General features: G+C 35.9%; 1 protein-coding gene across 3 annotated transcripts in view; it reads right to left on the reverse strand.

Annotated features, from left to right (window-relative positions):
* LOC150098027 (uncharacterized) overlaps window positions 1–25,255 on the reverse strand; it is a 253,275-nt gene that overhangs the window by 8,519 nt on the left and 219,501 nt on the right. For all 3 annotated transcript variants that reach the window (XM_090406362.1, XM_090406363.1, XM_090406361.1), the window contains 2 exons: window positions 21,895–22,047; window positions 12,297–12,373 (listed from right to left, as the gene is read on the reverse strand). In XM_090406362.1, the coding sequence (XP_090262488.1) occupies window positions 12,297–12,373; window positions 21,895–22,047 (230 nt within the window). The remainder of the gene's footprint in view (window positions 1–12,296; window positions 12,374–21,894; window positions 22,048–25,255) is intronic.

Raw genomic sequence — 25,255 nt, forward strand, 5'->3', positions numbered from 1 at the left:
TATATTCTTCCCATGAGTTTTGTTCCAGCTACTTTTACACATAGCTTAGCTTTCTTACATTTTTTTCTGTATTCTGTCAAGACATCTGTTGACTTAGGAATTTTCAATATGCTTTCTTCTCTCCTTACAAAGAACATTACCACATTATTCTTTGGATGAATTATCAATGTTTTCTTTTTCTTTTTTCATAGATGGTATGGTGACTTAAGCAGAATGGGAGATGAAAGATTAGCAAAACAAGTGTTCTCTGTCAGGTTGGCAGGAAAAAACACCCTTTAATGCAGAAAAAGAAGACCAAGATATAGGTGGATTGATACAGTAAAAAGTGCCTTAGAAGATAGAAGTATAAGATCTGATAATGTTGGAGTAATTGACAAGTAACAGATTGATTTGGAGGAAAATTGTAGATAGGAAGTTAGTAATGATGTAAGTTTTCATGTAGTACTATCACATCCTGTACACCCCCTTGAGGGTGCATGTCAGGAATTTGATGAAATGATGATATATAATAGCGACAGATAAGTTGGATAAAGAGAATGACTATACAATGATACTGCTGGATTTTGCTAAGGCACCACCTTTGAGATATGAAACTTGTGATATGGATACGAATGTGGCTGACGAACAGATACCAAAAAACACAGTAAATGGAAGAGCAGAACCTAGGCAAAAACAGGTGACTAGTAGTGTTCCACAAGGAACAGTGATTGGACCACAACTGTTTAATTTGTACATAAATGATATAAGAAATAATTTGTCAAAATTTGTCTGAAAGAATTATTCAGTTAATTGAAAGGGGGATGGTAAATCCCATTCTATTTTATAGCCATGTCCGAAATTCATAGAGTTTCATACCGAAAAAACTATTGGCAGGCCCAAGTGTAAATGATCACTTGGGTAGTACAACACCAGGGCAACTCCATGCAAAGGTGGAGCAAGCTCCATCACTAACTTTAATATTCTCTCATAATGTAAAACCCAGCTCCTAAGAGATGTATATGTATTGTTTTACATTATGAGAAGAGTTTACCATCCCCCTTTCAATTAACAAATTCACCGGTAAAATAGCCTTTCGGCTAATTATCTTAGGAATTATTCAGTTGTTTTCTGATTACAAAAACTTGGGTAGGGTAATAGTTAATGAAGGTGATGTGGAGAACTTGCAGGTAAATGATAACGGTATCAGTTTAATGCAGAGAAATATCAAGTTACGCATTTGGGATAAACAGAATACCAACTGTGTATCAAACTGATGGCACCACACTCCAGGAAATGAAGCTAGGGATTTGGGATGGTATATTAGATAGAGTTGAAGTTTAGAGAACATATTGCTAAGGTAGCCAAGGTAGCTAGCTCATAGGATTACTTAGTTATTGAAGAACACTCTAGCAGAGATATGGAAGTTATCATTCCTCTTCATGAGGCCTTGATATGTCCACATCTGGATAACTGTGCTCAAGTCTGTTCAGCTTTGTTCTTGGGGATGAAGAAGTTAGTGAAGATGATCCAGAGGTGGCAAGATGATGAGTGACCTGTGAAATCTCCTGAGGATAAATTGAGTTTTTTAGTTGCAAAAGTTGGTTGATATGAAGAAAACAGGAGAAATGTTCCAGCACTTGGCTTAAGAGGGGTGGGTGGGAGAACAAGAGATTAATCACAAAAGTTTGGTATAGTTAGTAAGTGTGAGAACTAGATTTTTTCTTGGTGAGTGAATGAATGAATTGAATGGGATGCACAAATCAGTTGCAAGTGATATGTCTGTTAATGGATTCGAGAAGCATGATAAATACTGTGTGGATAGTTTGGGTCTTCTGCAATGAGTCCTCTGACTCCATAGTGGTGCCTATATAATAGCAAGTCAGTAAACTGGATTCTTGTCATTACATTCTCCTGTTATTTTATAATTTCTGGTCTGCGCTAAGGCAACTCTTGAATACTGGTGAGTGTATTCTCTGGTCAACATTTTTACAAAACTTTCATAGTTTCTACGTTTGGCTTTGAAATAATGCTGGATTTAATATCCACTTTACTTATATAATTTTGCATAGCCGAAATGAAGTCTTTTGGCTCTTTATTTTAGTAAATACTTTCACGCACCAACTGAGAGTTCTCTTACGAAAAATACACCTCTCCGACATTTGCAGTTCCTTCGTGCTGAATGAGAGTTTTTTGTTCTCTTAAGGTTTCTTCTGCATCTGGCTCCTATTGAGGAGGCTTAAGATTTTGGGGGTTTTGCCCTGAGAGAGCAATTTGAGTCTCTGGGAGTGGGTTTTTCTGGCATAGCCTCTATTGGAGCCATGTCAATGAATGCTTTTCCCCTGGAATATGAGGTTTCACTGATAAGTGAAATTGGTTCTGCTCAGTGGCAGGGTGAGCCTGTCACTGAGCAGAACCAATGCAGAGTTGGACGATCCTGTGGTCACTCATAGGGAGTGGTCTGGGAGAGGGGATCGCCTAATTTTTAAAGGTGCTTTACTTAAACAGTGCCTGGACTCTGAGAAGAACCAACCAGATTCTAAACAGCTGCCAGGCCAGTGAAACCTTATCAAAATGGACCAATAAAAGCCAATTATACTGACACTTGTGCAGAGTTTATAAATTTGGTGTTATTATAAATGTGGTGTTATTATAAATTAGCAAATTATAAATCAGAAAATATACATATTATTTCCTGATTATTATAAATCAGGAAATTATGTGATATTCAGATATAGGCGAAATTAATATTTAACACTGTCATCCTTCAAATGCAATATCAGAAGGAAGGTATCGTGAAAAAGCCCGCTCTCGAAATGTATTGGTCTACAGACTGGATTCTGAACACGCCAATGTTTCGTGATGTTATGACTGAAAAACAATTCAGTCTCGTCATGAAGTATTTGCATTTTCAGAATAACGAGGAATACGATCAGGCAACACATCCTTGCCCAGTCTTCAACAAAATTTATGATTTTCTGATGAAAATCCGTCAGAAATGTAGATCACTCTACATTCCTGAGAGAGACTTGAGTATCGATGAAAGCCTTATGCCATTCAAAAGTAGACTGAAATGTAAGCAGTATATTCCCAAAAAGAAAGCGAAGTATGGAGCAAAATTTTTTATGCTTTGCGAATCGGAAAGTGGATATCTTTGGAATTTCAAACCTTATACGGGAAAGCAAACTGTAATCGAGCATGATAAATATTCGGATCTCCCCTTGTCGATGCGTGCAGTAATGCAGTTAGGGGAAAGGTTACTGCATTACAATGGATAATTCCTATACGTGTCCTGAACTCGCTGATTTGCTTTTACAGCATCGTACAGATAGTTATGGTACTATAAATGCAAAAAGGCGAGATATGCCTCCAGATCTGGCTTCAGGAAAGCTATTGAAGGGGAAAATCCGAGCTTATCAGTGAGGGAAAGTCTTTGCACTACATTGGAAAGACAAAAAAGATGTTTATTGCTGTCTTCCCTGCACAATCCATCAACAGAATCCGTGGAGAAGCATGGTTTGAAGAAAGAAAAACCCATTGCTGCTGTGTGTGCATACAACAACACGATGGGTGGAGTCGACAGGTGCGATCGGCAGCTATCATTCTACTCTGTAATGACTAAACAGCATAAAAAATATTACAAAAAAGTGTTTAGACATGTATTGGATTTTGTTATTTGGAACAGTTTCCTCCTGCACAAGAAAAAATGTTTGTCTACCATAACATATCTAGAATACAGAATAGAAATTGCAAAAGCATTGCTGCATGCACATGCACCTTCTTCAGCAAGCAGAAAAACAGGAAATCCTGCCAGACATCTGAGGTTGAACGCTGCTAACTCCAATCATTATCCCGAAAATCTACCACCAACAGCTAATAAAAAAAAAAACATGCATGCAAATGTTATGTATGTAATAAAAAAAATATCATAAAGGAAACAAAAAATCTGGTGCCCTGAGTGTAAAACTGCTTTGTGTGTTCCACACTGTTCAAGAATTTTAAATTCTGAACAGCATGAAATAAAAAATGTTTGTTTTCAAGGCCATCAAAACAGTCTTGATAGAGGATACCTGAATGTACTGTTTCCTTTTCATCTTGAAGGCTAATTTTTAAGTTCTTTTTATCACACAGAATGATATTTTCGAAGGAATAAAATATAAGAGGAACTGGAATACTCTTTCCAGTTCCTCTGGAACTGGAAAAAGTATTCCAGGGAAAGTATTTCACCAAAACAATAAAAAATAATAAAATAAAATCTACCCTATATATATATATATATATATTTATAAAAATAAATTTAACTGACTAGAACCCGAGAAAGTATAACAAAAACCTTTAATACATCACAACTAGTTTCATCGGTGATCCGACTTCTTCAGGTGAGAAATAAAAACATAAGACATAAAATAACACGGTAAAAAATGAACTTTACAGCTTAATAAAAAGCAGAATAATAACAGTCATATTTGAATAGGTGACCGCGTGCTACCGTTGGCATGAGTAGAATGTGTGCGACAGCTAATTTTTGAGCGCCAGTACTGGATTACTGCGCTATGGGAATCGGGTAAATTGTAGCTAAGATTATTGTTTAAATGTGAAGGGTCCAGAACTATTTCTTTTGATTCGATGATTCTTCTCGGCAAACTCTAACCTTGAAGAACAGCCACATCAAGTTGATTGGGAACGCACTACTAATTTATATATTTGCAAGGATGAATTCGAAAGAAGAATCATCGAATCAAAAGAAATAGTTCTGGACCCTTCACATTTAAACAATAATCTTAGCTACAATTTACCCGATTCCCATAGCGCAGTAATCCAGTACTGGCGCTCAAAAATTAGCTGTCGCACACATTCTACTCATGCCAACGGTAGCACGCGGTCACCTATTCAAATATGACTGTTATTATTCTGCTTTTTATTAAGCTGTAAAGTTCATTTTTTACCGTGTTATTTTATGTCTTATGTTTTTATTTCTCACCTGAAGAAGTCGGATCACCGATGAAACTAGTTGTGATGTATTAAAGGTTTTTGTTATACTTTCTCGGGTTCTAGTCAGTTAAATTTATTTTTATAAATGTATACATCCCGAGTAAATCCTAATTTCAACAATATATATATATATATATATATATATATAAAATAAGCCTTTTTATGTCATGTTTTTTGAAATGTTTTGAAACTCAAGGGCTACCCTGAGTCTTCAAAATTTGAGCCATCAGAATTCAAGGAGAACTGGCCTACCAGTCCGGAACTCAGGGGGATTAGGCACCGGGGGGGGGAGTCCCCTTTTGAACACTTGATGCTCGGGGGGGGATACCCTAGGTGCCGGAACCCCCTTTTGAGTTATCACAATTGAAGGAGAACCGGCCTACCAGTCAAGAACTCGGGGGGGGGGCTTTTTTTTTTTTTTTTTTTTGAAGGCTCGACACTCAGGGGCTAGCCTAGGCACAAGGGGTCGACACCCCCCTTTCGATCTTCAAAATTCGAGTTATCAGAATTGAAGGAGAACCAGCCTACCAGTCCAGAACTCAGGTGGTTGGGCGCCAGGGAGGAAGGGAAGGCAACCCCTTTCAAGTCATCAGAATTCAATGAGAACTGGCCCACCAGACCGGAACACGGGGGGGGGGGGCATACCCCCAGTTAATAAATGAAATATATAAATAATAACAGGAACATTTTCACCGTGCCAACACTCAACATTGATGTGAAATGGATTCCAAATTTCTTGTTTTGAAGATTGTAATATATATGTTTTGTAATAAAAATTTCTGCTACAATGAAGTTAGACATAATCAACAATATTATTACTACCTTATTTCTGTTTCTCGTGTGGGAGAAAAACGGTAAAATGTCACTTATAATTATATGAGATGTTATTAATGGCAAAAATAGTAAGAAAAAAGTCATTTGCACTTTCTCTTCAAAACACAAAAAAAAGAACACTGTAAATTCAGCCAGTGGAAAAGAAAATACTACATATTTTTCTTCTGTCATCTGATTTTTTTTTCTTGTAGTAAAAAGAAGAAATCATTGCATATAACATGGAGTCTGCAGGAGGGAAAAATCTGGAAATTGGTTACATTATAACGAATAGAGAAATCATGTCAGAAAAATTATTCACGTATGATTCTAATCTCAGCAGACATAACATTTTCTTCTAGATTAGATATCTAAAGTAACTGAACCTTTGCTACTATTTTACACTAAAATGAATGGGTATGTTCCCCAAGTGATTTACGTTTGTAACAGCTGTCTTGCGAACGATTTATGAAATAAATTCTCTGAAATATCGCAGATTGATTAGGTCTATACCCCCCTCCCCCCAAAAAAAAAAGATTATGAAATGCATATGCACCTTTTCTTTGAAAATAATTCAAATCCTCTTTTTTAAGATAATTGTATGATTTAATTTCTAATTTTTGATAATAAAAGTGAAACTGATCATTACAAATTCAGCAATTATTTTGGCATAAATAACGTATAAGCATGTAAACGAAATGTCAGTATTTCTGTTAGGATATAGGTAATCAACAATCGAAAAGGAAACAAGACATTATTGACATATTCTGCACTACAGCCCGAGGCACTTTAGTTTGACTTGAGTGTTCTCTCTTTTCTTTCTCAATAGATAGCACTGAGAGTAATAAGCCTTCAACTTTTCCTCCAGCTAAGATGTTACTACCAAGTATTTATAAGACGTAGATTATTTCAGAAATAGCTTCCAACCAGCAGAAGTAATATTTAGATTTTTTTTAAAGAAAAACAAACAAAAATAATACTACTGAACTTTCTTTTGTGTGGTATGCATATAAACAATTTTGCATGGTGAAAATATAGCATATTATTTCTAAAATTTCACATAATTTCAGCAGACAATAGAACAGCTGATTTTAGATTGCAAATAAATAGAACAGAATTAGAAGCTTCACGGTACAATCTGATTGCCGTATATCTTTTGTCAAAATGGTAAAATGAAGTAATTGATTTTGAATACTGTCTAGAAATGCTTTCAAACCTCTATAGAAATTTAGAGTAGTTATGCAATTGAGTTCCAGGAGAGGATAAGGAGGTGTGTGTGTGGGGGGGGGGGGAAAGCATTAGAAAATCTTCAAAATGAGCAAAAATTTTGAATCATTCCGTATATGATATTTTTCACATTATATTTTCAACATATCTACGAGGATATGCACTAGATATTATCATAATATGCATAATACAAATAAATAAATAAATAAAAGACGAAGGCAAAGAATCACTGCAAAAAATATCATTGGATATAAAATTTTGATACCAAAAAGACACACAATCGGAAACCGAGTAATGCAATTTAGCATTTTAACATTTTTTTATTTTATTTTGTCTTTATGAATAACAAAATATCATTTCTAAAACTGAAATGTGATGATCCATATAATGCTATTTGACTAGAAATGAAAGCAAAAGGACATATTTATTTCAATAAATATTATTTAAAAATATAAATATTTGACATAATATTTTCAAAGCAAACATTTGAAAATTCTGAAATTCGAAAAAAATTATTCAATTATTATACGTAAAGTGAAAGAACAATCAGTGCAACTCTTTCGGTGCACTGATTTGTAGAATAAAATACACCAAATTTACTATAACTAAATAGATTCATTGCAAAGGCTGATCAGTGGTCATTTCAGGATTGATTTTTTTCGCATATGTAAAATTCGTTTCAATTTTTAGGAAGAGACACAATAAATCATTTTAGAGGCAAAAAAGGTCAAATAACTTAGGACAGTAAATGAAATTCTAAGCAACACAATAGACGTAAAGACAGGACACAAAGGTCCCACAGCAACAGTTAATCCACTAATGGCTATAGAACAGCCGTAACGAGATTAACGGCGGAGGAAGGTAATGGCATGATAAAAGGCAGAATGCCGACGAAGTTTTGATCCATGAAAAAAGCTAGGGAGAGCTGACTATATCATCCACACCAGCTGGTTGGGAGGTTAAGTCAAACAACGTCAGATACAAAGATCCTTTTAGGAGATCTAAATGCCAAAAGCCCAACTTGGGGCTCCTCACAACTAGATCAGAAAGGAACACAAATAAAAGACATTATTGATGATCTAAACCTCGAGATCATAAACAACAAACAAAATACATACCTACCAAAAACAACAGGTACAGAATCATAGACTTATTATCACAACCATTAATTTGCAGTTAGACCTGCTAGGGTCTAACTGCAAATTCTGCAAAAATCACAGACAAAGAAATCTTGGAACTTCAGAAAAGCAAATTGGCCTAAATGCACACAGCCATTAGAAACATACTGCACTAGCACACCCACTAGTAAAGAACTTGATCAGCAACTACTAGAACTAACTAACAACATACAGAGAGACGCAAAAAATTAAATTCCCAAAGGACTCAGGAAAAACAATTGGGTTCCATTTTGGAAAGATCATAATATCAATGCTATGATCACCGAAAGAGATATTATCAACAAACAGTTAAAACAAAATAATACAGAAGACAACAGAAAGAAGTTAATAGAATTAACTCAAAACATGGAAGATGAAATTTCTAACTGCAAGCAAAAAAGTGGGAAGAATTCTACAATAGACTAGATCCAAGAAAAGATTCACAACACTGGAACATATCAGATTATTAAACAAAGCAACACTTCCGGATACTGATCACTCTTCACAGATGGCAAATTTACTTGCCAAACATTACTCCAATGCAAGCAAGCTGCAATACAACAAAGAAGACAAAAGTGCAGGAAATTGCAAAACTTCTGCTAATACAATCCAGAACCTAACTTTCTGAAGACATCTTTACTCAGGACCTCACAGTGACAGAATTAGAAATAGCAATTAGTCAAATTGATCCTGACAAATCACCTGGAATTGATCTTATCTTTGGACTTGGTAGCTTGCTCCACCTTTGCAACGAGTTGCCCTGGTGTTGTACCACCTTACCCCAGTCCTGAAGATACTTTCAGGCGCAAACTTTGTTTGCTCACACTTGGATAAAGGATTAAACTAATTTTATTATACTCTAACCAAGTGAAAAATAAACTTTCAACATCTTTCTCTAAATCCAGAGTAATTTATTAAAAAAGGGTGGCACACCATTTGGCAACTCCTATAGGTAGAGATGACCTGCTAATGCTTCTGCCTGGTATCTCCACTTGGGCCTGGCTCCCACTGAAGAGACCTTAATAAAGGTCGAAACTAGTCTGGGTTGTGGCCCTTCCCTTAATGCATAACATTAGACATATCCGCAAGGAGATGCGTTTTGCATTATAGGAGATACTGAGTAGGAGTGTTCGTAGCTTGCTCCACCTTTGCAATGAGTTGCCCTGGTGTTGTACCACTTTACCCCAGTCCTGAAGATACTTTCAGGCACAAACTTTGTTTGCTCACACTTGGATAAAGGATTAAACTAATTTTATTATACTTTGGACATATGATTAAAAACATGGGAAAAATAGCCAAAAACTGCCTTCTGAAGATATTTAACACTTCCTGGAATGGGTAGATTGCCAAAAATTTGGAAAACATCAGTCATTATACCCTTACTAAAACATAACATCATAACAAAATCTCTAGTGACTGTAAAAGCTACAGACTAGCACTCTCTGTAAACCAAACAAAAGAATAATACATACCAGACTAATGCATTGGCTCTTAGAAAACAAAAGGAGTCAACTTCTACCAAACTGCATACAGGTCTCAACATAGTACAGAAGATCAATTATTTTATCTTTGCCAATTAGTCATAGATGGCTTTCAAAAAAATCACCAAAGAAGATGACAGCAATATTCTTGGATCTCACAGCTGCCTACGATCGTATCTGGAGACAAAAACTAATTAAAATTGCATATGATACAGGAATAAGGGAAAATGCATTAATTTGGATTTCAGATTTCATGAAAGGAAGAAAAATGAAAGTAAAATTTATTGGAATTTATTCCAACATGCATTCCAATATGCCCAACATGACTTGGGCTGGAGTCTCACAAGGTTCTGTTTTTCTCAAAGCCCACTCCTATTTCTCATCTATATGAACAATATCCATCCTCACATAATAAATGACACAAAAATAGCATACTATGCGATGATATAGCAATCTGGCACACAAGCATTAATCATCAACAATCTGAAAAAGTCCTAAGCACAGAAAAAACAAAACTGAGCATCTTCTCCACTGATAGAAAATATAGACACAATTACAATCCCCAAATCAAAATATATGACACCAAAATAGAAAAAAAAAAGTCTCCAAAATACTTAGGCCTAACCCTACATACTGAATTGAGATTTACAACTCATATTAAAAATATAACCAATAAAGCTCTTAAAAAGTTTAATATCATCAAAAAGCTTTGTGGAACAAAGTGAGATACAAAACCAAAGACACTCTAAACTACATATATAGCACTCATACAACCCACTATGAAATATGCCTCATCAATCTGGGCTCCAGCTTCTATTAGCTCAAAAGAAAAACTGACAGAATACAATCAAGAACAGCAAAAATTATCATAGGTGCATCTCATCCACAAATAATTTAAAAGCTCAACAAAAGTGTGGGCTTCATATATTAGAAGACAGAAGAAAACTCTCCACAGTTAAATTCAGGGCTTTCAGTGCCTGGACAAGAAAATCTAGACTAAAGAGATCGTCTATGTTACAATATGATCATGAAATTAGAAAACAGATTAACTTAGAGTACCTATCCAATGAAATAAGCAAAGAGCCATCCTTTTCCACTATTCTACCAAAAAACACAATGATAAACTTAAATCTCCTCGAGCCTTGTTCAAAAAAGGATTCAAGCAAGAAAATAAAAGGACTTGACACTATACATCACTTAAAGAATCCAAACCATGTCATTGCCTAAACTGATGGATCATCTGATGAAGAACTCAACCAAGGAGGTTCAGGGATTTTTCTAACTCTACCTGGAGGCAAGGAAATGCAAATCAAAAACCACAGCTGGCAAAATAGCTTCAAACTTCACTTGTGAATTAACAGCCATATAAACATAAACAGCTCTCAAATCCAGTAATAAACATTGCAGAAGGAATAACCATCTACAGTGACTCAAAATCTGCACTTGAGGCATTAAAAAATGGAAAAACAAATCTCGCACAGGAAATTTATGAACTACAAACTACCTTAAATCTGAAAAATAAGAACTGCACACTACAATAGATACCAGCCCATGTAAATATTGAAGGCAATGAAAGAGCAGACAGACTAGCCAAAGAAGCAAGATACTTACCTCAAAAATTACACCCACTATCATTAACTGATGCTAACACTGTCACCAAATTAAGATTGGTAAAACAAACTATCAAGAAGAAGAAGAATGAAATCAGTGAAATTAATGAAAATAGAAAAATAACCACAATCATCACCAGACTAAAGACAGAACATTTTAAAGGCAAGAAAATTCAGCCAGACAGTAGTAGGAGCTATGAAACATGCAAAAACTGTCCAAGAGTTGAACTAACAGCTGTCCAGCAATTGCTGCTGCTCTACAGAAAATTGACAATAACCCTAGAGAAAAGCTCTACTCCATCAAAGTTCAGCAGATTGCCAAAGCAGTTCTACAGACCCACAGTCATATATAGAAGCTCTTCAATGGACTCGCCGACAACAACAACTGAAAATACCTTCTCAAAGAAACATTGCCTTATGTGTAAGAAGCACACAACAGAGAAATCATTGGTCTCACATTCACTGTTGTAGAAACCACCTACAAGATAACAATAAGTTACAATCATCTGGTAAAAGTACTTTAACTCACTGGAAATGGTACGTATTAAGTAATTTTTAATGCAGAATCCTCCATACAATTGTTTGGGAAACACTCTCTTCCATTGCAATCTCTTGTCTTGCTAGTATGTAGATTCTGTACTGCTAGATGCAATATGTTTTTCTCAGTTTCTGGTATCTTCATCTCCCTCCTTCAGTTCATGGTGCAGAAACTGTTATGCTCACAAAAGCAGTGATGAAAATGAGTAAACGTTCAACAGTATGGAATCTGATGACCAGAGAAAGCCTCTCGATAAAGTGGAGGTGCTTCGTGTATATTTCCATTGTATGTTGAGGCATATTCTATTATGGCTCAGCATATGCATATTCAGTTTAGACTGATAGAGGATAAGGAAGAATGGCACATAGCATCAGCTCAATTTAGTACTGAATTAAATAATGATTTTATATTTATAGCTAAGGCTTTCAAAATGCTTTCAAATCATAATAACAGAAGTTTTTAAAATGTCTATTTTCTTTTTTTGTTTGTTACAGTTTCCACTTACCTTTACATGTGATTTAATTTCTTGGTGGCAAGATGAATGGGCTTTATGGGCTTTGATACCTGCTGACATTAATGGATCTGTAAAAGAGGCATCTATTAGTAAAATGAATCTTCCAAATATAGCAAGTATACAGAGGACATTTCCTAAGGAATATGTGTGTGTGGGCAGGGGAGAGTTCACAAAATATAATTTTCTTTAAATCAGTGTTTGTCACTTTTATCTACCAGTAGATTTTTAACTAATAAACCAATTAGATAGAGGTAGTTCCCAATTTTACAAGTTAATTTGTTACTAGTGCATATTTATGAAACAAAAAACTCATAAACAGGGAATTTTATTTTCCCAAGGTGTAATGTTAAAAACAGCAATTACATTTTAACAATGAAATTTGACCATTATAAGGTCAATAAAACAATAGTTTATGCTTAACAATGATTTATTCATTCAAATAAATGAAAACATTGTGAATTACAAGTTATTTGTTTATAAGGAAAAGAGAAAACAGTCTTCTCTTATCTTTATAAATTTCACAATAGTATGCATAAGCTGCGTGAATGATTTCATGCAGCTGGGTATCACAAACAGTGCGAAAGTACTTTTTGTGATACCCAAGTGGACTGAGTAACATTTGTTCACAGTGAGATGAAGTTTCTTTTCCACTTGCTGATTACTTCATTGCACTCAGTATAAAAAAATGTCCACAGACATTTTAAATCCAACAGCAAAAAAAAAGGTATGTACATCTTACTAACTCTTCATGCTGCTGAATGATGATAGCCTGTTTCCACTGCTAACTTGAACCATGAAGTGCAGTTTGGCTTAACGTCCCCGCTAATCAACTACAAGCACTGTTGCTTATTCTTTTTACAGTAAAATATCGTTTTAACATAATTTTATCAACATAATATTTTCATACATCTTTTATTTCATTTTTAATTACCTAAACTAACAATAATATTTTCCATAAACAAAATCATGGCAAGATATTTAAATATCTTAACGATAGTTGGTAGTTTGGGCAAACAATTATGGCTGTCAATTCAGTATACCAGAATATAAAGTTCTGCATTTTTGGGATTTAAAAACTACAGGCTATGTATCACACAAATGGATCTGGACTTTAAATCAATAGGATTAGGGATTTAGGGGTAATGGTGCATAGAGAGTATAGCAAAATTTCTGTCTCAATACTTGAGACAGAAAAAACCATCAAAAACTTGAAATGTATGAAAACAAGCAGAGTAGATGATTTTGACCAAAAATGCTCAAATATGGAGGTATAAAAGGTTCCAGTAGCTACATTGAATAATTCAGGACTTGGTCAGAGGGTCAAATTCCATATAACTCAATTAGAGCCTCTCATTGTTCTCATCTATAAAAAAACAATGTGAGAATTACAGACAAATTTCTGTACTAAGTGTTCCAGGTAAGATTTATGCAAACATACTTGAAAAGAAAATTAAAAAAATTATGGAATAGAAACTTGAAGAAGAGCAAGTTGGGTTCAGGCCATATAGAAATTTGGAAGATCATATTCACTTTATGAAAAACAGCTATATAAAAGGATCTGTATTTAATTATGTGGATCCAAGGCACCCAGGGAAAAGCTTCTCAAAAACACTACAATTATATAGGGGTAAATGGAACATTATACAGAGCAATACATAGTCTATATTTAAAGTTTAAGTAGGGTTAAGACAAGGATGCACATTACCTCCACTCTTATCATCATCATCTATATGGATCGCATTAAAGCTGATATTACAAAGGTGGTCTGAAAAGTTTCTCGGCCTAACAGTGAAAAAATAAATTTATAATTTCAAAATTATTTTTAAATTTCAACATAATCTCCCTTAAGACTAATACATTTATTCCAGCACTATTATCCAGTTCTTGTAGTGGTTCTCAGTAAGAGAACCACTGCCCCTCTACAGCTGCAATCGCCTCTTGATTCGAAGAAGTTTTTTGTCTAGTCTGGTTAAAAGATTGGAATAATATTCCCCGGTTATTGCTTTACCCTTTAAGATAATTAATAAACAAAATGTCTTTAGCATCCCAAAACATCGATGCATTGACGTTTCCTACTGATGGAACCAAATGTCTTCTTTGGCGCTGAACAACTGGCTTCTGTCCACTGTTTTGACTGCTGTTTGGATTCTGGTGTGTAACGGTGAATCGGTCTCATCCATAGAAATAAATCTAAGCACCAAATCAGTTATTCTTGTTAAAACGCTCCAAGCACTGTTCAGAGATTTTCATGCAAGTGTGTTTTTGATCTGCTGTGAGCAAGTACAGCCCTCATCTTGCAAAAAGCTTTTTCGTTTGCAATTCTTCATGCCAAAATATATCCTACACATTCTTTTGAAATGCCCATAGTCTCAGCAATTTCATGCACTTTGACTCGCTGGTCATCCAACACCATATTGTGCACTTGATCAATGATTTCTGGTGTTGTTACACTTTTTGGACGTCCTTCATGTGAATCATGTTCAAGGGTGGTATGGCCATGTTTAAACTCTGAAGCCCATTTCTTAATTGTCAAAAATAAAGGAGAAGAGTGCCCATAAACTTTTATGAACTTCGAATGAATTTCTTTTGGCATTAAACCTTCTTTTACAAAGAATTTCATAACTGCATAATACTCAATTTTATCCATTTCAAGGGATACAGACAACACTTTTGCTTCAGACAGCTGTATAAAACAAACTACTTGATAGAATGACTTGCAATTTCACATGGATGCTTATGACAGATGCACCAACTTAGAAAAAAAAAATCTTGCCGATAGTGTTGCCATCTATGGTTGAGGCTAAGAACTTTATAGACCACCCTCGTGGAATAAGAGATATCAAACTTAGTTATTTACTTTATTCTGAAGTGCTCCTAAACACATCCAATGCAAGTCTTCAGGTTCACTAAGTTGCATAACAGCTATAACAAATTGGGTATGAAAATCAAGAGCAAAAAGACTAAAACTATGAATATAGGCAGGAACCTAGAAAACTTCAGCTGTATTTTTAGTGGATAACCTATAGAACAAGTAAAATATTTCAACTATTTAGGCACCATTTTTAACAAAGTTGACAAATTAAATTTAGAAATAGACAATAAAATAAGCAAATTTGGTATTGCGGGAAGCTAGTTGAATCAATTTATATGAAGTAAGCGAGAAATTACTCAAAACATCAAACTAGCAGTATACAAGGCAGTGTTCAAACCAGTTTTAAGTTGCAGATCTGAGAGCTGGGTTAGAAATAAAGCACTTGATCAAAGACTAGAGTCTTAAGAAAAATTAAAGGAGTGAAGAGATGGCATCTATAGCAAAATCATATTAAAAATGAGGATATTAGAAAGTAACTTGACATTGTTAGCATTCAATAATGTGTGAGAAAAGCTAATCTAAGATGGTATGCCATTTAAACAGAATAGGTGAGGAAAGGTTAGCAAAACATTTGATGCCAAGATGCAGTAAAGAGACCCAGGAGAAGATGAAGATCTTAGGTGGATTGATTCAATCAGAAATGTGTTAGAAGCATGAAATGTTAGACATGACAATATTGGATTGCTGACAAATAGACTAATATGGAGGAAAACTGTTGATAGTAGATTAATAACAATGTAGTGCTCTCACAGCAGCTTGAACTCCTCTTGTGGGTATATATATCAGGAAACTGATGATGGTGGACACAGAGTTGAAGTTGCAGAGGACATATCACAAAAGTATACAAAATAGCTCAAAAGATTACATGAATGTTAAGAAGCATACTGAGAAGCAGGGATAAGGTCTTAAATACAACCACATCTATTGTGCACTTTTATGGTTCCCTGAGTTTCTTTGGAACATGGTAGTGGTAAGTGACCCTAATGGCAAATGGTTAGATTCAGGCAGATGACAAACTAAACTTTTAGTGAATCTAAGGATTTCATTGTGGAAATCCTTAGATTCACTAACAACTTTCACATAATACTTAACGTTAATACAAAATCATCAAGTCAAGGAGTGATACGCTTTCCAGCCAAAGGGCTGCAGCTGGGCACATTACTTAAAGATAAGATCACTGATGGGCAAAAGAAGCACTGGATTGTATGCCATATGAAGTTATCATGAACACAATGCTAACCAAAATTGTGCTGGATTGATGAAATTGTAAAATTTGTAGGAGTGATTTCTGGGAAGCATAGTTAATGACAGGCAGGCTTGGTTCATTTCAAAAAATTCAGACAAACACTTGATTTTCAGGAATGATGCTTTGCATGACGAAGATTAAACATAATGCTTGGAATAAGGTAATGTATGGTACAATTTATGTAGCAGGTAATTTTTTTTTTTTTTAAATAATAAAGCCAAGCCATAAATTTTACAAATAGAAATTCCTAACTGAAGCTATATCAGCAATCTGAGATTACAAGTTTACTGTTGACATAAAGTTAATAACAGAGTATGACAGTAACAAATAATAATGAAAATTTACAAGGAAAAGGACATCATTGTTATGAGACAGTCTCCTTTATGTTTGATATCCAAGATTTTTGCATGAAATGTTTTCATATAAAAGGAAAAATAGCAAATCTGCCAGCCTGGCTGACAAAGTGGTTAGCGTATCCGCTTTCCAGCCAAAGGGCTGCGGGTTCGATGAGTCTTTGGACTCCCTGGAGGTGTCAAATAATAATAATATTAAAAAATATACATAAATAACTTGTCAATGTTTACAAGCATTGATATCTTATAGAAGATACATATTGCAGACACCAAATGTCTCCATGAGAGTTGACGTAGTGAGTTAAGATATGGGTCATTGATCAATCTGCTTACCATCTTCTGTAATCAGTTCAGTACTTGGAGAGAGTTCTTAGGAACACCATCCCAGATGTGAGAGCAATATTTGATAGTTGAGAAACTTTATTTGTATAATGTTGAAACTGTTCAAATGTAAAGTAATGCCTTGAGTGAAAGAGAAATCCTTAGTTTTTTTGTTGTTTTTTTTCCAGAGGAGAAAAATCTGATCTTGTTGAGAGACCTGAATATCAGTAAAGTCTCAAAGAAAATAGTTCTGTTTGGTTTTTTTTTTTTTTTTTTTGTGGAAAATAAAGCACAACTGTGTTTTTCTAACACTGAAACTGACTAGGTTATCTGAACCCTGTTGATGGCCAGGAGATCAGAATTGAGGACAAAAAAGGTTAATGCTCTGTCTCTGTAAATTGAGGTGGTTTATGTAGTGCACAATTTGTCAAATGAAAGGGAAGAGTGCAATATGTATTGGGGCTGGCAGTCAGCTAAAATAGGTCATTGATATATACAGAAGGAAGAGTTGGTGAGAAAACAGACCCTTGTGGGACCCCAGCATTAGTTGTACAGTGAGAGGATAAGGAACCATCTGCCATCACAGGCAGTGTTTATCTAATCAGAAAGCTGGCAACCCAATTGCAGAAGTTGTCAGACAGACCAAATGATGGGAGTTTGCTTACAAGACTTTGCACCAGATCTAGTCAAAAGCTTTGGAAATATCAAGTACAACCTCTTGAGATTCCAACTTTTCCATGATATTTGTCCAGAGATGGATTATATCATCATCATCGAATTCCTGTCATGTACCCTCAAGGGGTGTACAGGATATGATAGTACTACATGAAATATTTACATCATTACTAACTTCCCATCTACAATTTTCCTCCAAATCAATCTGTTACTTGTCAAGACTCCAACATTATCAGATCTTATATTTCTATCATCTAAGAGCATATGGTACCCAGGAAGAGAACACTTGTTTTGCTAATCTTTCCTCGCCCATTCTGTTTAAGTGACCATACCACCTGAGATTAGCTCTGCTAATGCATTCCTGGATGCTGACAATGTCAAATTCTTTCCTAATATCCTCATTTTTAATATGATTAAACTCAGGACTCTCATATCTGCGGCCTCTAGTCTTTGGTCAAGTGTTTTACTTCTGACCCAGCTCTCAGATATATTGCCTGAATGGTTGGCCGAGTGGTTAGTGTATCCGCTCTCCAGCCAAAAGGCTGCGGATTCAAATCTCTCTGTGGGCATGAGTGTTTGTGATTGTCTGTGAAAATCTAGTGGTGGTGGGCAGTAGATGGCGTTTGTGTCAAAGGTGATGGTAGTTGTGGTTGGTGGAGGCAGAGAGTTGTAGAGTAGGCGCCCTCCCTCGAGTCTTTGGACTCCCTGGAGGTGTCATGTAATAATAATAATATAAACAGATCTCCCATTGATCAGCAACAGTGGAGTCCATACTGGTGGTCATTTATTAGTGGGGTGCTATCAAGATAGCACAGGAGTTGGATATTGATGGTTTTCTTCATTACTTTAGAGATTGGGTGATAGATGGTAATGATTTGTCATCCTTCTAATGGGTTGAACATAAGCCCATTTCCAGGCTGTGGATACATGAGAAGGGAGTAAGAGAGAGAGCATAAATAAGTGACACATAGAACAGGAGTCAGTTCTGGTGCATAAGCCTTCAGAACAATCAAAGGAATGCCATAAAGACTAAGAGACTTTTCAGTGTCTAATATGGACAATACTCTTCCTGATCTCCTTCTGGCAAAAGGAAAGAGATACTGAGTCCTGGCATGTGGAATGGTTAGAATGCAGAAAATCCAAGAGATTGGCTTTTTCTGTGGGGATGATGCAGTGAAGCTATCTGGTTGCAACAGGAGAAGTGTTGGGCAAAAATAATGACTAGCTGCTTTGGCAAGAGACCAAAAGGCTTAGCTGCCATTTGGACAAGATGCAAGTTTTCTGCTTTTTGCTTTTACACAGTTTATTTTGGAAGCATCAATACATTTCTTGCAGCTGTTGTGGGCTTGGATATAAGCACTAATGGAAGATAAAGTTCTTGATAGTCAGCGGTGGTATGCACAAATTTTTGCTTATGGAGCTTTGGCACATATTTTGGAGAACTAAGGTTTAGATAAGGGGATGCAAGTTTAGGATGGTGTGAGCAATGTATATTTTCATGCTAGTAAGGATTACTTCAGCGATACATTTGGTGCACGTGTTTGGATTGGAACACTGAAAACAATAGTCCAACGAAGGGCAGTCATAAAGTAATCCCACTTGGCATTGTTAGATAATGCCAGACTCCTCTTGATTGAGAATGGCTGTATGAACATTGAAACATGGGAGAGGAGATAAGTCTAGATTATTATCTAAATTACCTAGGGTAGACGTAAGATGTAGGACCTACTTTTGCTGGAATGACTGAATGCAGCAATCATATGGGGGAGCATACTTTCCACAAATGTATGATAGAGATCCATGGGAAGTTTGGATCATTCTTCCTTTAGGCATGTAATGAGTTCTTGGACTGTTGTTGGGCAGACATCCCTTAACCTCACCAGATGATCCAATTCATCCCACAGAGAGATGAGATCAAGACTGTGGAGGGTAGTCAAGTGTGGTGACGCTCATGTACATAAACCACACAGTTACAGCAGTAGCTTTATGATATGGTGCATTGTCTTGCTGAAAGAGACAATGGTCAGTTCTAAAGAAATGCCACAAAGCAGGAAGCATTGTATTGTCCAGAATGTTCAGATACTTCTCTGAATTCAATGTTCATGGCACCACAAACAGAGGTCCAAGGCCAAACCAGGAAAAACAGGACCATACCATCACACTGCCACCTCTGGTGTATCATGATTCATCACTCCATAACACAGCCTCCATCGAGCAGATGCCAGGTGAACATCTGTTACCTGAGTGCATAACCCAAACTATGAAATTCAGAGGTGATGTGGCAGTGTGATGGTATGGTCCTGCTGCCTGAAACTTCCTGTGTTTCCATTTCAGTATTGTCATCTGTTCGGCAAATTGTTGACAATTTGCCGAACAGACGGGCATACAACTTAGCATCCTATCACAACACCCCTTTCAAACTCCATCAGTTCCCTTCTCACAGCCATTTCACCTGGACATAGTTGCACTGACTTGAGAGCATGATATTACTGCAATTTATACTGGCTACAAACACATGTTCAAGCAGTGTATATACAGATATCATTCTTGGGTCTAAAGAAGTCAAAGAATGTTTAATTAGTAAAGCTGAGACAAGTAATGCCAGGGAGAGGTGAGATATTAAGGTTTCTGCCAGAAAAAGTGGGTGGGGTTTTGCAGACTGGCAGATGGTAGTGAACACCGTTGAGGTTGGAGTTCAGGCCAACTGTTTATGAACTGGATTTGGAAGGCTTTGTTGGGCTTATTGTTGACCACATAGGTCATGCACATTCCATATGCATTGTCTGAATACTAGTTTCCATGGTGAGTAATAGCATCACTTAATTTTTGCAATAACTTTCCTTTTGTTAAAATCAATTATTTTCAACTTTCATCACCATTTTGACATTTTTATTCTAATTGTTTTTGTAGTTGACATCCTTGTTTTCTTCGAACGAAGGTTAAGTTAGGCCAAGCTCGTGCATAACTGGGAGCAAGTGCCTTCAAATATATTGTTAACCACTGCTATTAATTTTCATGTGCTCATTTGTGTATCGCAGTCCGCTTTCACAAGGCAGGGGAAGTTCGCTCCATCCTTTTTTTTTGTTTGTAGGTCCAAAATAGTGACAATCTGATGATTTTCCTCGGATCAAAGCTGCATTCTTCCCCTAACTTAATGATATAATCATTTAGCAATTTGTCAGTTTCTGTGTAAAAACTGAGAATGACAGCATTGAACTTTTTATTCAAGGTCTCGATGGAGTCATGTACTGTTGAGGTGATAAAAGTCAGAATTTACTAGTATCATCAAAGGAAGGTACATTTGTGTTACAGCACTGCTTGCTGAGCAGTTCAAGCTTGGTGTCCCGTGTTCTAATTTTGCAGGAGAGTGTTTCTTCGACAGTATTAAGGCACTGTGCACAGAAGAAAGGCTGGCTGATGAGCACCATATACTGAATCTTCATTCTTTGCACAGGAGGTATGCAACCAGTGGCAACAGAAATCACACATAAGATCTTTTGTTTTTAGTCAATGTCTAGTTTGTAACTGTGGCACTTTGTATCAATGATAGTTATGTCAATATTCGAATGTAACCTGGAAAGACCAAAAGCAGTCTGTTGTCATTAGCCTTTGCTGCTAATGACAACAGAATACTTTGGCTCTTGAAACAGTAGGCATGAATGAGTGCTTGCACATGGCTAATATTAAATTGTAAAAACAAACTGTTCTAAGGCATTTAAAGTACTTGCAGATTGTGTAGGAGTATTTAGCTCCTAATTACCTACTGTTGTGATTTCATTTGATGGATATTTTGGAGGATAACACTTTAATAATGATAAAATATGGGAGCAAAAGTTTAGGTTAGGCTTGATTCCATCCAAATCATGAAGGGCATTTAAGGCAAGTTAGCTAGTCTGGTACCTTCCACACTCCCTATGGTAATTTGCAATATAAGCTGGAGAACAACACAAAATTGGTATATAATAAGCTTATCTCGCTGCATAAGTTGCCTCAACATAACAATAAAATAACCAACTATGAAAAAAACTAAAGTTTGAGATCTTAAAGTTGCAGAATAATTATGTTGAACATTCATGTCTTTTCTTATGAAACAAGATTCAGAACAAATTAATAAAAACTTACTTGTATTCTCTTTTTGATCTTTATTAAAAGAAAATGCTTCAGGAAATATTAACGGCTTTCCTGACTCCCCATTTGATCTTGAAATTTTTTTATTTTTTTTCCCATCATTTACTTCTTCAGTGAATAATTGCTTGGTGCCAGAATGGTCATTATCTGAAAGAACAGAAAGTTACTATTGTTTACTGTTTTCATAACAAAAATATTATACCATAACATTACATCATAATAATAATTTTTATTATTTACAATAATCACCGGTTGGCTGACTGGTTAGCTTATCTACTCTCCAACCAACAGTGCCATGGGTGTTTGTGACTGTCTTTAGGTAGAAGATAAATTTCACTGCCTGGTGTGAGACTACTACCTTGCATAACAGATGACTCAGGAAACTTGAAAAAAGTTCCATGTTTGGTCTCGAGAGCAGGGTTTCTGCATTAGGTAAATATAAACTTAAAAGAATACATAAAAATTAATACTAAAAATAGAAAAAATCCTTGGCCTACCTATATACTATAAGTTTGTAACCTTTTGTTGGTGGAAGTTCCATGATTCTATGACAGACCTGTGTTCTCGGTCTTGGTTTCTACATGACTATAGGTCAAAAAAATGCCAACATTCTGCATCCTCAGCCAATCTCCTCCATTTCCATCCTATTTGACATAGGATCCTCTTATCTCCTAAGTGGTCCATCAGGTTTTCTTTTTGTGTATCTTGGATACCAGTCTATTATTCTAGAAGCCCATCTATTATCATGCATGCATGCTATACGAGGCATGGCTATTAAATAACAAGACTGGTTGCAAAAATGTGGTTTATCATTATAATTGTACAACTTAATTGTTATCCCCCTTCAACATACTTCCCAGGCAATTTAGGATTTAGCCGACCAAATTGTATTCCTATTAGTTAAACCAAAATACAAAATGATGGTACAACATGACAAAATTTCATGCCGGCTGGGGCGTCGCCCGGTTAAACATGGCTCCCGTTGTTTTTGCCAGGGAACCAGGGCGAACAGCGAAAAGTCAGCTACTGGAACAAATCTGAAAACACACCCCAACTCAACATCACCAGAGTTAAAGATCAGTACTATCAACATAAGAAGCCTGAATGGCAAAGAAATGGAGCTAGCGGAGGAATTAGATAAGTACTAGATCGACATAATAGGGGTGACTGAAACAAAAAAGACAAAAACTGGCGAGATCTTTCTGCGCAATAAATACAAAATGCTATATTCAGGCAATGAGAATCAAGGAAAAGAAGGAGTAGCCATAGTTTTCAACACAAAATACGAGGCTCATCTTCTTAAATGGCAGGCAGTGTCAAGTAGACTGATTTGGGCAAATATCAGAATAGGGAACTGGACAATGAGACTTATTTGTGCCTATGGTTCCACAGAAGGCTCTACTAAGATAGAAGTGAAGGAATTTTTTGAAGCTCTAGAGAAAGCTAATGACACAATGAAAAATGAAATGCTGGTCCTTGATGGGGTTCTAAATAGCAGAGTAGGAAGTGATTGTCAGACATACAAAAATGTTTTGGGAAAATCTGGAGAAAAGAGCAAAGCTAATAATAATGGCAAATACCTGTTGGATTTCTGCTCAGGACATGGACTGGTTATTATTAACACCATGTTCCAACATAAAAATGTGCACAAATTCACATGGAGAGAAGAGGCAACGAATAAGAAAAGTCTTATTGACTATGTTATTGTTGATAGTGATGTTTTCTCCCTGGTGCAGGACACCAGCATGTACAGAGGATTTGAAATTGGAAGTGATCACTATTTAGTCTTGAGCAGGATAAAATTGAATTTCATATTGAAAAGAATGACATGTAAGAAAGTTTTAACACGAATAAAAGTTGAGCAGCTCTCCGATGTGAACTGTAAACTAAAATACACAAAGATTATTGAAGAAAAAATGAAAGAGTTTGAGAACAGGAACCAAACCTTGGAGATTCAGTGGTAAGCCTTGAAGAAACCCCTAATTGATTCAGCCAGAGAGGCATGTGGTGAAGTTGTCTGCAAGGATAGAAAAATTAGAACTCCATAGTGGACACATGGAGTTCTAATTCAAATAAGTCAGCTTGTGCTCTTAGAGAATACAGAGACAAATATAAGAAAGCTAAACAGTGTGTAAAATTAGCTAAACAAAAGTCATGGGAGGACTTTGCCAGAACATAGAAAATAAATATCAAGAAGGTGACAAAATATTCTGGAGGTTGTTGAAGAAGCTTAAGAATGGAGGAAAGAGTGCTGTAAAAGGAGTTAGAGATGATAAAGATGACATGTAAACGGGAGAAAAAGATATCTTTGAAGTATGGAGTAATTACTTTGAAAATTTGCTAAATGAAACAAACAGTGATGACAGCACAGTGATAAAAAAACACTGACCAGGCATGCAGTCAGGAATACATATCCATATTTGAAGTAGAAAAAGCCATCAAAGGCTTGAAACGTGGAAAGGCAGCAGAAGTAGATAATATTCGACCAGAAATGCTGAAGTATGGTGGTATAAAAGTCTTACAGTGGCTGCACTGCATAATTCAGAAAGCCTGGACAGAGGGTCAAATTCCCAATGATTGGAGTACAGCTCTCATAGTACCCATATATAAAAAGGGAAATAAAACAATGTGAGAATTACAGAGGTATATCCCTACTGAGTGTTCCTGGTAAGATATATGCAAGTATACTTGAGAAACGGTTGAGAAGAATTGTGGAAGAAAAGCTTGGTGAAGAACAAGCTGGATTCAGGTCAAATAGAGGCTGTCAGGATCAGATCTTCATTTTACGACAAACAGTGGAGAAATCATAGGAATATAACAAAGATCTGTATTTAAGTTTTGTCGATCTGGAAAAGGCATATGACAAGGTGCCAAGAGAGAAGCTATTCAATATGCTACAGTTATATGGTGTCAATGGGGCATTATATCAAGCAATACTTAGTCTTTATTTAAGTTGTAAGTCAGCAGTTAGAATTGAAGGAAGTACAGGAAGACGGTTTAATGTTAAATCTGGTGTGAGAGAAGGATATACATTATCCCCTCTGTTATTCATTATCTATATGGATCACATTATGAAGAAAAGTGGTATTAAACATGATATCAAAATTGGAGAAGTTAATATCAGCCCTTTGCGGACGATGTTATACTTCTAAATAAATCCACTACAAGTCTGCAAGATTCTCTGACTAAATTGAATAACTGTTGTAATAGATATGGTATGAAGGTCAGCAAAAAAAAGACAAAGACAATGAAAATAGGCAGAAACATTGAAAATATCAACTGCATTGTGAATGGAGAACTTATAAAACAAATAAAACATTTCAGCTACTTAGGCATGATTTTTAGTAAAGATGGT

Source organism: Typopeltis vanoorti, chromosome 16 (genome assembly GCF_054136105.1).
Source record: "Typopeltis vanoorti isolate ZY-2024b chromosome 16, IOZ_Tvanoo_1.0, whole genome shotgun sequence".
Classification (NCBI taxonomy): domain Eukaryota; kingdom Metazoa; phylum Arthropoda; class Arachnida; order Uropygi; family Thelyphonidae; genus Typopeltis; species Typopeltis vanoorti.